Source organism: Maniola hyperantus, chromosome 7 (genome assembly GCF_902806685.2).
Source record: "Maniola hyperantus chromosome 7, iAphHyp1.2, whole genome shotgun sequence".
Classification (NCBI taxonomy): Eukaryota; Metazoa; Arthropoda; class Insecta; order Lepidoptera; family Nymphalidae; genus Maniola; species Maniola hyperantus.
This window is the reverse complement of record NC_048542.1, coordinates 15,943,978-15,960,264: the sequence shown is the minus strand read 5'-3', so window position 1 is coordinate 15,960,264 and position 16,287 is coordinate 15,943,978. Positions and strand designations below refer to the sequence as shown.

At 39.9% G+C, this 16,287-nt stretch overlaps 1 protein-coding gene across 1 annotated transcript in view; it reads right to left on the bottom strand.

Moving 5' to 3' along the window:
• Positions 1–545: 545 nt before the first annotated feature.
• The window catches only part of LOC117983414 (uncharacterized), a 21,971-nt gene continuing 6,229 nt past the window's right edge, over positions 546–16,287 (bottom strand). Inside the window, exons 4-16 of the mRNA XM_034969958.2 lie at positions 15,667–15,831; positions 15,102–15,287; positions 13,451–13,598; positions 12,709–12,943; positions 11,859–12,077; positions 11,564–11,573; positions 9,604–9,813; positions 9,231–9,458; positions 8,320–8,484; positions 5,525–5,710; positions 4,194–4,344; positions 2,529–2,763; positions 546–777 (exon numbers count right to left, since the gene is read on the bottom strand). Coding sequence (XP_034825849.2) covers positions 564–777; positions 2,529–2,763; positions 4,194–4,344; positions 5,525–5,710; positions 8,320–8,484; positions 9,231–9,458; positions 9,604–9,813; positions 11,564–11,573; positions 11,859–12,077; positions 12,709–12,943; positions 13,451–13,598; positions 15,102–15,287; positions 15,667–15,831 — 2,352 coding nt within the window. The 3' untranslated portion in view covers positions 546–563. The remainder of the gene's footprint in view (positions 778–2,528; positions 2,764–4,193; positions 4,345–5,524; positions 5,711–8,319; positions 8,485–9,230; positions 9,459–9,603; positions 9,814–11,563; positions 11,574–11,858; positions 12,078–12,708; positions 12,944–13,450; positions 13,599–15,101; positions 15,288–15,666; positions 15,832–16,287) is intronic.

Below are 16,287 nucleotides of genomic sequence, written 5' to 3'. Positions count from 1 at the left end.
CCTCTAAATTTTTTTTTGTTTAATATATTTCGAATATATATAATTTTATTGGCTTTCTTTTTTGCTTTTTACTTTTTAGGGTTCCGTACCTCAACAGGAAAAACGGAACCCTTATAAGATCACTTTGTTGTCTGTCTGTCTGTCTGTCAAGAAACCTACAGGGTACTTCCCGTTGACCTAGAGTCATGAAATTTGGCAGGTAGGTAGATCTTAAAGCTGACATTTGGGGAAAAATCTGAAAACCGTGAATTTAGGGTTAGATCACACAAAAAATATTAAATTGTGGTCATGAACTAATAATTAGTGTTTTCAACTTTCGAAGTGAGATAACTATATCAAGTGGGGTATCATATGAAAGGTACCTGTACATTCTAAAACAGATTTTTATTTATTTTTATGCATCATAGTTTTTGAATTATCGTACTAAATGTTGAAAAAATACCACTGTAGTACGGAACCCTCATTGCGCGAGCCTGACTCGCACTTGGCCGGTTTTATTTTTTTCATTATTAATACCTTTTTTTTATTTAAATATTATTGCTTTTTTTCCCGGGACTACTAGATTACAATTCAGTTTTGGCTTCATGGAATTCCTTAAATGCCTTCACAGCTTTGAAGACATCTGCACTGAATGCTTGAGGGAGCTCGAATGCCAGAAAGTGGCCCGCGTCCAAGAATGTGGTTCCTAAAAGGCTGTGGTACTTCAACAGGTTTGGAGGCTGGTTGAATAGTTCGTGCTCTGCAACGCAGTTCCAGGTTGGTACTAAAGTGGGATAGCTGGAAAAAGACAATTAGGTTAAATAAGTCATAATTTTACAAAAAAAACCGGTCAAGTGCGAGTCGGGCTCGCGCAACTCGTTGTCGCGTCCACGGGAAATGACAGATCCCGCGGGACGCGGGCGAAATTGCGGGCAACAGCTAGTGTTGAATAAATTGGATTTATAAAGAAGATCTTTAAAATTATGTAAAAGTTAAGCAATTTTACTTAAATAAATGAAATCAAATGAACGAAAGTTTTCGTGTGGCTCTAGGTCTCAGATTGGGAACACCACTGTGCCATCAGCACAGATGTCCGTGTGGAAAAGAGGTTGATAAATTTGGAATCCACGGACTCTCTTGCCAAAGGAGCTCCGGTAGGCTGTTTAGGCATGGCTCTCTTAACGATACAATTAAAAGAGCTCTTGCCACCATAAATATTCCTGCGCTCATTGAGCCGGCAGGGATTAGTCGGGATGATGGCAAGAGACCTGATGGATTGACGCTGGTTCCCTGGGAACGGGGACGGGCGCTAATGTGGGACGCAACTTGCGTTGACACATTGGCCCCGTGTCATATCAGGAAGACAGCATCAAGACCGGGAGCCGCAGCAGAAACAGCTGAAAACGGCAAGCGGCGCAAGTATGCCTCTCTTATAGAGAGTTACATTTTTGTGCCGTTTGCCGTGGAGACCCTGGGGCCATGGAGTCTTAGTGCTAAAAATTTTTTACGAGACATTTCACCGCGATTAATAGCCTCAACTGGTGACAGAAGGGCTGGCTCATTTTTTGCGCAGCGGATCAGCCTGGCTGTCCAGCGCGGAAATGCAGCCAGTATTCTTGGCACCATTCCACGCGGTCATGATTTATATAGTAATTAGATAAGGCTAGCTTTAAGTTTTATTGTATTAAAAAAAAAAAAAAATGAAGTTAAAATAATGATTATTAAAAATAAAAAACCGGTTAAGTGCGAGTCAGGCTCGCGCAATGAGGGTTCCGTACTACAGTCGTATTTTTTCGACATTTTGCACGATGACTCAAAAACAATGATGCATAAAAATAAATAAAAATCTGTTTTAGAATGCACAGGTAAAGTCCTTTAATGTGATACCCCACTTGGTATACCTAGTTATCTTACTTCGAAAATTGAAAATACTAATTATTAGTTAATGTCCACAATTTAATTTTTATTGTGTGATATAACCACAAATTCACGATTTTCAGCTACCTGCCAAATTTCATGATTCTAGGTCAACGGGAAGTACCCTGTAGGTTTCTTGACAGACAGACAGACAACAAAGTGATCCTATAAGGGTTCCGTTTTTACTTTTGAGGAACGGAACCCTAAAAAAACCGGCCAAGTGCGAGTCAGGCTCGCGCACCGAGGGTTCCGTCTAATAGTCGTATTATTTAAACATTTTGCACGATAATTCAAAAACTATGATGCATAAAAATGAATAAAAATCTGTTTAAGAATGTACAGGTGAAGCCTATGTACATATGATAGTTATTTTACTTCGAAAATTGAAAATACTATTTTTTAGTTTATAACCACAAATTAATTTTTTTTTGTGTGATGTAACCAGTTCACGGTTTTCAGATTTCTTCCCGAATGTCTGCTATAAGACCTGCCACATTTAATGATTCTAAGTCATCGGGACGTACCTACCCTGTAGGTTTCTTGACAGACCGACAGACAGACAGACAGACAGCAAAGTGATCTTATAAGCGTTCCGTTTTCCTTTTGAGGTACGGAACCCTAAAAAACCTTACTTATCCATTCTCAGTGCTCGTTGCTCAGTGCTGAGCCCCTCAGAATACAGCCTCATGGAACTGGTGATGGTGTTGGTGCTCCAGTACACCATGAGGTTGTCTATCAGCTGCTCTTTGGAGAACCGGTAGGAGAGACCGCCGTCGACCAGAAACCGGTGGTCTGATCGCGTCCAGGTCGAAAACTTCTCCAGGATGTAGGCGAGAAGACCGACTGGCGAATCTGAGAGACTGATACCTATAAAGGAAAATACTTATATTTTATTTTATATGGAAAATCAACAGCTTAAATTGATCTTAATAATCTTAAAATTAGGTAACTAGGAGCTAGGTTTTCACAGTTAGATATAGTTTTACAAACAAAGATCTTAAAGATAAGTTTGTTTTACGATTATTGCCTGAAATTGAAAATTCATAGTTTAGTTTTTGGAAAATCCATGGGAAATGACAGTTCCCGCGGGACGCGGGCGAAATTGCGGGCAACAGCTAGTGTTGAATAAATTGGATTTATAAAGAAGATTTTATGTTTAAGATCTTTAAAATTATGTAAAAGTTAGGCAATTTTACTTAAATAAATAAAATCAAATGAAGTGAAAATAATGATTATTAAAAATAAAAAATTGAAAAAAAAAAACAAAACCAAGCCGGTTTTCCTGTAGTTTATACAAACTATTATGTTTATGTAAACGGTTTCTCAGAAATGGTATCTACTTGGTACTATAATACCAATGTGCTGGAATGACGACCTTATCGGAAAGAGCAGCGTATGAAAGACGACATCACGAGTCGAGGGTTCAAGCGGCGCAAGACCTTGGCGTGTGGAAGTCCCTACAAGATAACTATGTCATGCAGTGGATGTCCATCGGCTGACGATGATGATGATGGTGAATATGGTACAGTTTTTTTTAAAATTAAGAATATTTATCTTTAAATTCAATAGAAAGCTTGTCAATTCCTCTTATGAAGACAAGTTAAAATATTTTAAACTCGATTCTCTATGCTTGCGCCGTATGCTACTTGATACAATCCTACTGCATAAAATCATCAACAATCAAACGGATACCACACTTTTGTCAAAAATAGGTCTAAATTGTAAAATCCCAAAACGAGCAACTCGCACTTACAACGTATTTCCAACTAAGCCCTGCCGCACTGTTTTTGCGACGCACTCTTTCCTCAATCGCATCTGTCATCAATTTAATACGCTTCATCAGAAAGATCGACAGCTAAATATTTTTAATTCTACGACAACCTGCTTTCGTCGTAACGTCATTATCTCCCTACGAAAGGGAGCTAGTTAATCAGTTTGTAATGAGACTTAACCGATTTAACGTGCTAATTCCTTATTACATTTTGCTTTACTTTACTGCCTTTTAAAGTCATAACATCATTGTACCTAAATCTTATGTACTAGCCAGTTGTTAACGTTTATGCTATGTGTCCTTTAGTTATAAATCCTTTTGTATGTAAATACTTGTGTATGTGTAAATGTTGTTGGTTAGTCAAATTAAAAATAAAAAAAAAAAATAAAAAAAAATATTAGCCATGTCTATCATGACTAATATGCTAGGAGTAGGTACGACAATAGTGCAACGGGAAGGATTTGAACCGGCGACCTTTCGGATTTCAGTCCGCTGCATGTAACCGTTGAGCTATTGAGGCGCTTACCCAGAGTATCAGGTTTAGTGGCCTGCAGATGAAGGTAGCCCGTCTCTTCTATGGAGTCCGTGAAGGCAGTTCTCTGAGTCTCGTTCTGTTCCAGTTGCTGAGAAGCTCTAATTGCTCCGGTTAAGGCTCTGAGTTCTGCACAACTGTTCATCTGTTAAATGAAAATAATTATTAGGTTTATTCACTAACCAATGGTGGTGTAAAAGCAAGTGATTATTTAGTTGCTTAAAATGCATATAACTCTAGTGCTTGAGTGCTTGACATCGAACCCCCGACCTCCAGAACAGGCAGATATTCTAACCACCAGGCTGTCGCGACTCGAGTACAAGTACATGTATTGTATCAGTACCCTTATTGTATTATAAATGCGAAAGTGTGTTTGTTTGTTGGTTTGTCCTTCAATCACGTCGCAACGGTGCAACGGATTGACGTGATTTTTTGCATGGGTACTATAGATAAAGACCTGGAGAATGACATAGGCTACTTTTATCCCGGAAAATCAAAGGGTTCCCACGGGATTTTTAAAAACGTAATTCCACGCGAACGAAGTCGCAGGCATCAGCTAGTTATTCATAATCCCTACTTCCTTATCCTTACTAATATTATAAATGCGAAAGTGTCTGTCTGTCTGCTAGCTTTTCACACCGAATTTGATGAAATTTGGTACAAAGCTAGCTTACATCCCGGGGAAGGACATAACCTACTTTTATCCCGGGAAAACAAAGAGTTCCCACGGGATTTTTAAAAATCTAAATCCAAGCGTACGACGTCGCGAGCATCATCTCATATTTTATAATTAGGTATGAAATTGACGACCTCCCTGGCGCAGTGGTAAGCGCTGTGGTCTTATTAGCGGGAGGTCCTGGGTTCGATTCCTGGCGGGGATTTGGAATTTTATAATTTCTTAATTTCTGGTCTGGTCTGGTGGGAGGCTTCGGCCGTGGCTAGTTACCACCTAGGCAAAGCCGTGCCGCCAAGCGATTTAGCGTTCCGGTACGATGCCGTGTAGAAACCAAAGGGGCATGGGTTTATTAAAAACTGCCATACCCCTTCCAGGTTAGCCCGCTTTCATCTTAGACTGCATCGTCATTTACCACGAGGTAAGATTGCAGTCAAGGGCTAACTTGTATCTGAATAAAAAAAAAAAAAGAATTCGTATGGCCGGCGGCTTCGTGACAGGCTTGCGACAAACGTAAAACAACGGCTAGAGAGACAACAATAGCCACAAAGCAAAATAAGAACAAGAGAGACAGCAAATGAACTGTCGAATTGCTACTGCTGTCGCTACTGCAACGTTTTACGTAATCACCCTGTTCGGACGGGACGCATACCAGTAAAACCATGAAATTGGTGTGGTAACCCAAAATGTCCTTCTGGAACATTGTGGCCATCGCACTACCGATGCCAGATCCCCAGTCGCCGCCCTGGATGTAGAACTGGTCGTGTCTGAGCCTGGCCATCAGGTTCTTGAAGATGACTGCCATTTGTGCGGGTCCCAGCCCCGGACGTGTTGCTGCCTGATGACATTATAATCACACACTAGAAGAGATAGCTCTTATAGATAATGCTAAGGCCTAAGGCACAAAGGGTTATTGTTTAGTAGGTAAATAGGATCTTGTTTAGCGTTCCGGTACGATGCCGTGTAGAAACCAAAAGGGGCATGGATTTATTAAAAACTGACATACCCCTTGCAGGTTAGCCCGCTTCCATCTTAGACAGCATCGTCACTTACCACCAGGTGAGATTGCAGTTGAGGGCTAACTTGTATCTGAATAAAAAAATCTGTCCAACTAGTGGGAGGTCTTCCAATGCTGCGCTTTCCAGTGCAAAGTCGTTATTCTAGCACTTTGGGACCCCAACGTTAAGGGCTAACTTGTGTTTGAATAAAAATAAAAAAAATAAAAATTGTTATTGTCTTGATAATATTAATGTATCAATCTTGCATATACTACCTACTTTCATACTGTCATAATCTCAAAATAAATGTTAAATATCTTTTTTTGGTTGACTCCTCAAACGAAAAATCTTGGTGATTATGTAACCCCTATGGTATAATTATTTTTTCCTACATAGACGCTTCAAATCGACCTAAGGTGTAAGAAGTTTACCTTTGCTCTTTGCCAAAACTGGACTGTAGTAATAAAATGACGCGATAGTTTATGGGGCTAGAATTCATTATAATTTAAAAAAAGAGAATAATTTAAAAAATCATGATTTTTATTAATTTTTACTGTAACGGCTGTACGGAAAACGATTAATGACGTCACATGCCGTAAACGTCAAATATTTAAAAAAAAAATTACATAAAAATATTTTCTCGCAGAAATTACTCTATTTTATGTTTAAAAAAAATTGTCGTTTATGGATAGTGACGTCATTATTATTATTATTATTCACCTTCCGTTCCGTACAGCGTGAAAAGGAATAAAGACCATGTTCTTTTTGTTAAACTACCGCTATACAAAAAAACCGGCCAAGTGCAAATCAGACTCGCGCACTGAGGGTTCCGTAGTACAATCGTATTTTATCGACATTTTGCACGATATATCAAAAACTACTAACTAGATCTCATTCGAACCAATTTTCGGTGGAAGTTTGCATGGTAATGTACATCATATATTTTTTTTAGTTTTATCATTCTCTTATTTTAGAAGTTACAGGGGGGGGGGGACACATTTTTACCACTTTGGAAGTGTCTTTCGCGCAAACTATTCAGTTTAGAAAAAAATGATATTAGAAACCGCAATATCATTTTTGAAGACCTATCCATACCCGCACGTATGGGGTTGATGAAAAAAAAATTGAGTTTCTGTTCTATGTTTCGGGAACCCCAAAATTTATTGTTTTTTTTTCTATTTTTGTGTAAAAAATCTTAATGCGGTTCATATTCAGGTATAGCTCTTATAGTTTCAGAAAAAAGTGGGTGTGACATACGGACGGACAGACGGACAGACAGACATGACGAATCTATAAGGGTTCCGTTTTTTGCCATTCGGCTACGGAACCCTAAAAATCGCTTCACTGTAGGTAAGGTAGGTAAAAAAAACTGTAGGTACTATTATTATGATTGTATTCTGTGATAATAATACAGGTTCAGCGTTTCTATAACCGGTATTCAGGTCGATAAATAGTAATAATTATCATTGAATAATGGTATTTAAGTTAATTGTGCATATATTATGTGTACCTAATGAGTGAAAAATGATAGGACCATAAAATGATAGGACCATAAAATTTATTAAGTAGGTACGAGTATATCTATCAATTTAATAAAAACCAGCTACCGATTTTAAACTAGTAATTTAGTCTGGTTCTTAGTTCTTATCTCGAAAACGGCAATTAACAATTTTAGTGAAATTTTGTATTTAGGTAGGTATACTTTTAGGTTTACTTTCGAAGTTTATCTAAATACTAGCGACCCGCCCCTGCTTCGCGTGGGTGCAATGTAGATACTAATGTGGTGTCATTGAGATGTCATTGCCTCGGAAACTCTCAAATGAGAGGAATTTTTTCCGACCTAATTCACATTATTTCAATTTCACTAGGGATCTCTATTTTTTTGAGAATTAAACTATAGCTTTTAAACCTTCCTCTAGAATTACTCTTATTGGCGAAAACCGCATTAAAATCCGTTGCGTAGTTCAAAAGATCTACGCGTTCATACATACATACAGACGCGGGAAGCGACTTTATTTTGTACCTACTATGTAGAGATTTGTCATCCCTGAGTTTTCGCTGGAATTCAGGAATACCTTCAGGTTTTCGGAATTGGTTCTAACAATTTTCATAAATACAATGAACCAAAAGCTTAATTTGCTATAATCCGCTGAAACAAGTCGAATCTGTATGATGCAACATGCAGCATGCGACATGCGACATGAGACATGAGACATGAGACATGAGACATGAGACATGAGACATGAGACATGAGACATGAGACATGAGACATGAGACATGAGACATGAGACATGAGACATGAGACATGAGACATGAGACATGAGACATGAGACATGAGACATGAGACATGAGACATGAGACATGAGACATGAGTGTGTGTTGGGATTTATAAGTTCCCGGATTACTCTTGACGAGATCTCCCACCTCTAAAACCTTAAGCTTTACTTACATCAGAAAATCCGTATCCAGGCAAGCTTGGAACGATAACCTCGAAGACGAAGTCACATCCATCGGCTGGAATGGTCAACAAGGGGATTGCTTCATAGAACTCACGTACGGAACCCGGCCAGCCGTGCAATATCAGGAGAGGCACGGTTCTCACACCTGCAGGTACCTGAAAATAAAATAAGGTGTCAAGTATTTCTTCTTTTGTAACCGAAAAGGCAAACACCAATTTTCATGGAAATATGTAACTTTAAAAATGACTGACTTTCATACAAACTTCCAACCCCGGTGGAATTTCAAAAAATCCTTTCTTAATTTACTGTTTACAAAAAACACCAGCCAGTGTTGCCAGTGATGACATATGGATCCGAGACATGGTCGCTAACTATGGGCCTCATAAGAAAGCTCAGAGTCACTCAGCGGGCGATGGAGAGAGCTATGTGCGGAGTTTTTCTACGTGATCAAATCAGAAATGAGGAGATCCGTAGGAGAACTAGAGTAACCGACATAGCTCAACGGGTTGCGAAGCTGAAGTGGCAATGAGCAGGGCACATAGTTCGTACAACCGATAGACGTTGGGGTCCCAAGCTGCTGGAAGGGCGACCTCGCACCGAAAGGCGCAGCGTTGGAAGACCCGCCCACTAAATGGACGGACGACATCAAACGAGTCGCAGGAAGCCGCTGGATGTTGACGGCGCAAGACTGTGGCGTGTGGAAGTCCCTACAAGAGACCTATGTCCAGCAGTGGACGTCTATTGGTTGATGATGATGATGGTGATGACAAAAAACACACCCTCCAAATTTCATGTCTCTAGGATCAGCGGTTTAGCCTGTGCGTTGATATAAGTATAAGTCAGTCAGTCAGTCAGGACTTTGAACAGATTGTAGGTTAGTTAGCATTACCTATGTACTTACCCGAGGCTTCACCCTGATGAAGTGTATATCCAGGCCCTGTATATTTGTTTTGTAGTGCGGAAACTGGTTGAAAAACTTTTCTCTCTCCTCAAAGTCGTATTCTTCTGCCCAGTATTGCACCCAAGAATCTATTTGGTCGGAGTTGAAGCCATATTCGAAGGCGATGCCTTCAAGCGGTGGAGTGAGTTTACGATGATTTCTGAGACGATCTTTAAGGTCATTAACCATCTAAAAAAAATCATAGCTCGTTAATAGGCTCTGGCTGCTTTTCTGCTAGGGAAATTATAAATAAACTAGTTTATTTCCGCGACTTCGTCCGCGCGGACTACACAAATTTTCAACCCCTATTTTAAAAATTAAAAAGCCTCAATACCTTTGGACTGAACTGAACTTTAAATCGTCTGATGGTTGTATTCGTATTGCCCTGCAACTCCGCTGGTCCCCACCACTCGTTGGGGTCCAGTTGTGGCGGTCCGAACATCTGTGCATCCAATTGTGTGGGACCACAACACACCTGTGCTTGGGTGATCCATGCTGCGCCAATAACCAAAACAAAAATTCCAATGTAGATGGAATTCGCCATCTAAAAACTTTCAGTTTTAAATTTTTAAATTTAAAAAATGTTTGAATTTTAATAATCGCCTGTCTTTTTCAACTAAATGTTATTATATAGATATCAATGGTGGCTCAACTGGCAAAACAAGCAACATAAAAAATAATGAGTAGGTACTAGTTAGGTAGGTACCTATGTACTTATAATAAAACCGGCAAAGTGCGAGTCACACTCGCCCACTAAGGGTTCCGTACTACAATCGTATTTTATCGACCTTACCTACCCTACCTATCTGCCAAATTTCATGATTCTAGGTCATTTTCAACGGGAAGTATCCTGTAGGTTTCTTGAAAGACCGACAGACAGACAGACAAACAGACAGACAGACAGACAGACAGACGGACGGACGGACGGACAAACGGACAGACAGACAGACAACAAAGTGATCCAATAAGGGTTCCGTTTTCCTTTTGAGGTACGGAACCCTAAAAACTAGCCGATTGCTGTACATTATCCTTATTATAAATAACGCGAAAGTGTGTTTGACTTAGGTTTGACTACACATATTTCAAACTCGAATTTCACCCCCTTAGGGGTTGAATTTTCAAAAATCCTTACTTAGCGGATGCCTACGTCATAATAGCTATCTGCATGCCAAATTTTAGCCCGATCCGTCCAGTAGTTTGAGCTGTGCGTTGATAGATCAGTCAGTCAGTCAGTCAGTCTTTCTCAGATTTTCTCATAGTCGTTTCTTAGCTGACACCTAACCTCAAGAAAAAACCTACTTTCCAAATTTCAAGTTAATTATAATATCAATAATGAAAACTGTCCCATACAAACTTATATCCCCTATTTTACCACCCTTATGGGCAAATTTTCCAAAAATCCTGAAACACGTATTTCTTCATTTGTGACCGAAAACCCAAATACCAATTTTCATGCGAATAACTTGACAAATGACGGACTTTCATACAAACTTCTATCCCCCATTTAACCCACTTAGGGGTGGAATTTCGAAAAATCCTTTCTTAGTGGATACCTACTCTTTACAAAGAATAGACCCTCCAAATTTCATGTCTTTAGGACCAGCGGTTTAGGCTGTGCGTTGATTTCACATACAAACTTACATCCCCCATTTAACCCACTTAGAGGTGGAATTTCAAAAAATTATTTCTTAGTGGATACCTACTCTTCACAAAGAATAGACCCTCTAAATTTTATGTCTTTAGGACCAGTGGTTTAGGCTGTGCGTTGATATCTATGTCAGTCTGTCAGTCAGTCAGTCAGTCAGTCAGGACTTTGAATTTTATATATATATATAGATTAAAATATCCGAATATTTAAGCATTTTAAATAAAATATTTACATTTTATCATTTTAGGTTTACCTTAATTATGTAGGTGGGTAGGTAGTATACATTATGATAATAATTAGTATTTTACTTTATTTTGGACTTGATGACTCCCGCGACTTGTCCACGTGGCTTTAGGTTTTTTAAAATCCCGTGGGAATTATTTGATTTTCCGGGATAAAAGTAGCCTAGATATGTCCGTTCCAGGGATGCAAGCTATCGCTTTAACAAAAATCGGCAAATTGGTTTAAAGGATAGGCGTTTTTTAAAATTCAGATATTAGTTAGCCCTTGAATGCAATCTCACCTGGTGGTAAGTGATGATGCAGTCTAAAATGGAAGCGGGCTAACCTGGAAGGGGTATGGCAGTTTTTATTAAACCCATACCCCTTTGGTTTCTACACGGCATCGTACCGGAACGCTAAATTGCTTGGTGTGGACTTAGAAATAAGTTCAGATTTGTATTCAGTTCCCCAAAATCGTCCGGATTATAGGAAAAAAGAATTTTGATCAGAAGTGTAATAAATGGAGTAACATAGACGAAAAAAATCCATTCTCTATCCCTAAAGAACTCTTATTTTTAATTCAAATAAATCATAATTCAATAGATTGTATAATAACTAAGTATCATGTCTCTTGCATAGCAAACTCGACGGGTTAACCCGTCGCATCGCACGCTTTTCTATTTCTTCCTGCTCTTTTTTCTATTCTCATGCCTACTACACTACAATTCCGTATGTATTCTGGCTTCATGGAACTCCTTAAATGCCTTCACAGCCTTGAATACATCAGCACTGAAGGGTTGAGGGAGCTCGAAGGCCAGAAAGTGGCCTCCATCCAAAACTGAGCCTCCCAGTAGGTTGGGAAACTTCATGAGGTTCGGACGCTGGTTGAGGAGTTCGTTCTTAGCCACTAGATTCCAGATTGGTACTGAAGTGGGTAAACTGAAAAAAGGTATAGACGGGTTAAAATAAAAAAAAATCAGCGAAGTGCGAGTCAGACTTGTTCACCGAGGGTTCCGTAGCTTGGAAAGAAATGTAAAACAAATACCTCAAAAATAAATCTCTTTTATTTGGGACCGCGCAACTAAGTTTGTTTGTAAGATAATTTGTTTTTTCCCAAATGTGTTGCTCATCGCAAATCTCGAGAACCGCTGAACCGATTTCATTAATTCTTTTTTTTTATAATATTCTTTGAAGTACGAGGATGGTTGTTACGGAGAGAAAAATTTAATTCAACCTCCCCCTCAATTTTCTAATCTCCATCCGAGCGAAGCCGGGGCGTGTCAGCTAGTTTCACATAAATTTCTTTGCTCTATTGGTCCGATAATTCGTGAAAGTGCGTTTCAGAGCCACATAATGCAAGATAAACTAACTCCATTTAAACTTAATTAGGTATTCCTATGGGGTTTCTGACAGTTTAAAAAAAAAACTTTTTAAGATAATATAATGATCGCCAAAATTTTTAACAACTAACGTGGTTACGACGAAACCCTATCCTACCTTACAAGTGTTCTGACTTCTGACGCACACTTTACCAGTTTTATTTTGGTACGGAACCCTAAAAAGACCTTACTCATCTATTCTTAGGGCTCGGTGCGCCATGCTGAACGCCTCAGCGTAGATCCTCATGGATGTGGTGATGCAGTTGGTGATCCAGTACACCATGAGGTTATCCATCAGCTGCACTTCGGAGAACCGGTCATACAGGCCCCCGTCCGGACGGAAGCGATTATCCAAACGTATGCCGGCAGAGAACTTCTCCAAAATGTAGGTGAGAAGACCCACTGGTGAATCTGAGAGGCTGATACCTATAAAGGAAAAAAGAGGGTTCTTATACAACGTTATAAGATTTTGTAGGCGATGGAAAGAGCTTGGAGTTTCTCTATGTGATCAGATCAGAAATGAGGAGATTCGTAGGAGAACCAGAGTAACCGACATAGTAAATATGATGTTTTAAAGTGCAAATTTTTATTAGAGTCAAGTGTCGTCGTCCCCCCCCCCCCTCTATCAGCCAAATGGTAGTATATAGGAACGTTCACAGCAGTAGTATATTATATAATCAATTTTAAAGGAAAACTATCATGACTAAGTACGGGAGTTATATCTGTTTTTCGAGGTTAATTGTGACTACGGAACCCTACACTGTTCGTGGCCCGCCACGCACTTGGCCGGTTTTTAGTGGCAGTAGTTCTGTTGGTACGAAGCACCGAACTATTGATACCTTTTTGTGGCAAAAGTTAGGTTACCCGGACTAACCACCATTGCCTACCTGATCTAGTCTACCTAGTGACGTAACAAATGATGCTGTAGTTTACCCAGAGTATCAGGTTTGGTGGCCTGCAAGTGGAAGTAGCCCGTCTCCTCTATGTAGTCGGTGAATGTATTCCTCTGGGTCTGGTTGAGCTCCAGCTGCTGGGACGCCGTGATGGCCCCCACTAACACTTTGATTTCTGAACAACTGTTCTATTGAACAAATAAGAAAGTGTTACAGACCTGTAATTTCGTGATTAGTCAGCGAGTGAAATTGGAAATCCAGAAGTTTAGACTAAAGAAAGTTAGCGCATCATTTTTGGGCAAAGGTGTCTGTTATTTTAATAAACTAGCTTATGCTCGCCACTTCGTCCGCGTGAACTACACAAATTTCAAACCCCTGTTTCACCCCCTTAGGGGTTGAATTTTCATAAATCCTTTCTTAGGGGATGCCTGCGTCATAATAGCTATCTGCATGCCAAATTTCAGCCCGATCCGTCCAGTAGTTTGAGCTGTGCGTTGATAGATCAGTCAGTCAGTCAGTCAGTCATTCAGTCAGTCAGTCAGTCAGTCAGTCACCTTTTCCTTTTATATATAAAACTAGCTTATGCTCGCGACTTCGTCCGCGTGGACTACAAAATTTCAAACCTCTATTTTACCCCCTTAGGAGTTGAATTTTCAAAAATCCTTTTTTAGCGGATGCCTATACGTCATAATAGCTATTTGCATGCCAAATTTCAGCCCGATCCGTCCAGTAGTTTGAGCTGTGCGTTGATAGATCAGTCAGTCAGTCAGTCAGTCATTCAGTCAGTCAGTCAGTCAGTCACCTTTTCCTTTTATATATAATAAAATAAAGATAAAGATGTATGTACTTACTATAAATATACTTACTTTGAATAATTTTTTTTAAATAAAAATGGCGAGCAAACGTGCTGGCGGGTCACCTGATGTAAAGTGATTACCGCCGCCCATGAACATTTGCAGTACCAGAGAAACCACCAATGCGTTGCCGGCCTTCCAGGAATTTATTGGTTCGCCCCTTGAATAACCTCTGTTCTTGAATATGATTCTGATTCTGAGTGGTATTTCGCTTTTGTACAGGTTGTAATTAGAACACTAGCAAAAACTTAGCGCTATTATTATACTATGTAAACACAATCCAATACCAATAACCATTTTTGCCCTATATACTTGTAGTTTTAGTGATTTGTTTTTTCAAACACGCAATGTATAGTGTGCAAAACTCGGAGTCAATGCCTGCCAGCGGCAACATTGCCCCGCGGTACCTGTCTACGCAACGTTCGTTGACCTCTAGCGTCAGTCAGGTGTTTTATTTGCAATACATTGCGAACTTTCACAACATACAGGATTTTTAAATTCTATTTTCCGCTTTTTTGTGGTTTCTTATCAGTAATCAGATATAATTTAAGAGCCTCAATAGCTCAACCGGTATAGGAGTGGACTGAAAACCGAAAGGTCGACGGTTCAAACCCCGCCCGTTGCACTATTGTCGCACCTACTCCTAGCACAAGCCTGACGCTTAATTGGAGAGGAAAGGGGAATATTAGTCATTTAAAAAAATGGCTAATATTCTTTAAAAAAAAAAAAATATCATCAGTAGGTCACTTGTCTTCGTTTTTGCGAGCGCACTAATTACACCCTGTATTTATAGATTAAACTTTTCATCTTATTTTCATGTTAAAAAAAAGTGCCTACCACAGCAGTCATCAAGTTGGTGTGGAAGCCCAGCACTACCGTCTGGAACATTGTGGCCATCGCTTTGCAGGTCACAGCTCCCCAATCGCCGCCCTGGATGTAGAACTGCTCGTGGCCGAGCCTGGCCATCAGGTTCTTGAAGATGACTGCCATTTGTGCGGGTCCCAGCCCCGGACGCGCTGCTCCCTGGTGACAAGTGTCTACAAATGAGTAGTTCGCACGTACAGTGCGCGGCAGAAAGTAATGTACATCGACTTTTTGAATGAGATAGCAGATTTGTAGAGCATTGTCTCTGTCGTTGAGACCGACAAAACGTCATAATATGAGTGACAGATATAACGCTCTACAAAGCCGATATGTCATTCTAAAGGCCGATGTACATTACTTTCTGCTGCGTACTGTAAGGGAATAAAAACTGCCATACCCCTTCCAGGTTAGCCCGCTTCTATCTTAGACTGCATCACCACTTAACTCCAGGTGAGATTGTAGTGAAGGTCTAACTTGTATATCTGAATAAATAAAATTTAAACCGTATTCTAAGGTCTAACACAGAAACTTTACTTACATCAGAAAATCCGAATCCAGGCAAGCTTGGGACGATCACCTCGAATATAAAGTCATATCCATCAGCTGGCGTGGTCAACAGGGGAATCACTTCATAAAACTCGCGTACGGAACCCGGCCAGCCGTGTAACATGAGGAGAGGTACTGTTTTTACACAAGCAGGTCCCTGAAAAGATTGTAGACACCTAAATTTTGCGTTAGGTAAAACAATTGCTATGCCTATAGTTTCTAGAGCGCGGAGTGGGAAAGGTTGACTGATGAACCAGTTTTCCTTTTTTTTTTTTAAAAAAAAAAGCTAGCAAAGGAGCAGGCGGGTCACCTGATGTTAAGTGATTACCGCCGCCCATGAACATTTGCAGTACCAGAGGAACCGCCAATGCGTTGCCGGCCTTTCAGGAATTTGTTGGGCCGCCCCTTAAACAACTCCATGTTGTAATCACTTAACATCAGGGGACCCGCCTGCTCTTTTGCTTGTCATTTAAAAAAAAAGTCTAGGAAACAATCTAAATATATAAAAGGAAAAGGTGACTGACTGACTGACTGACTGATCTATCAACGCACAGCTCAAACTACTGGACGGATCGGGCTGTTTGGCATGCAGATAGTTATTATGACGTAGGCA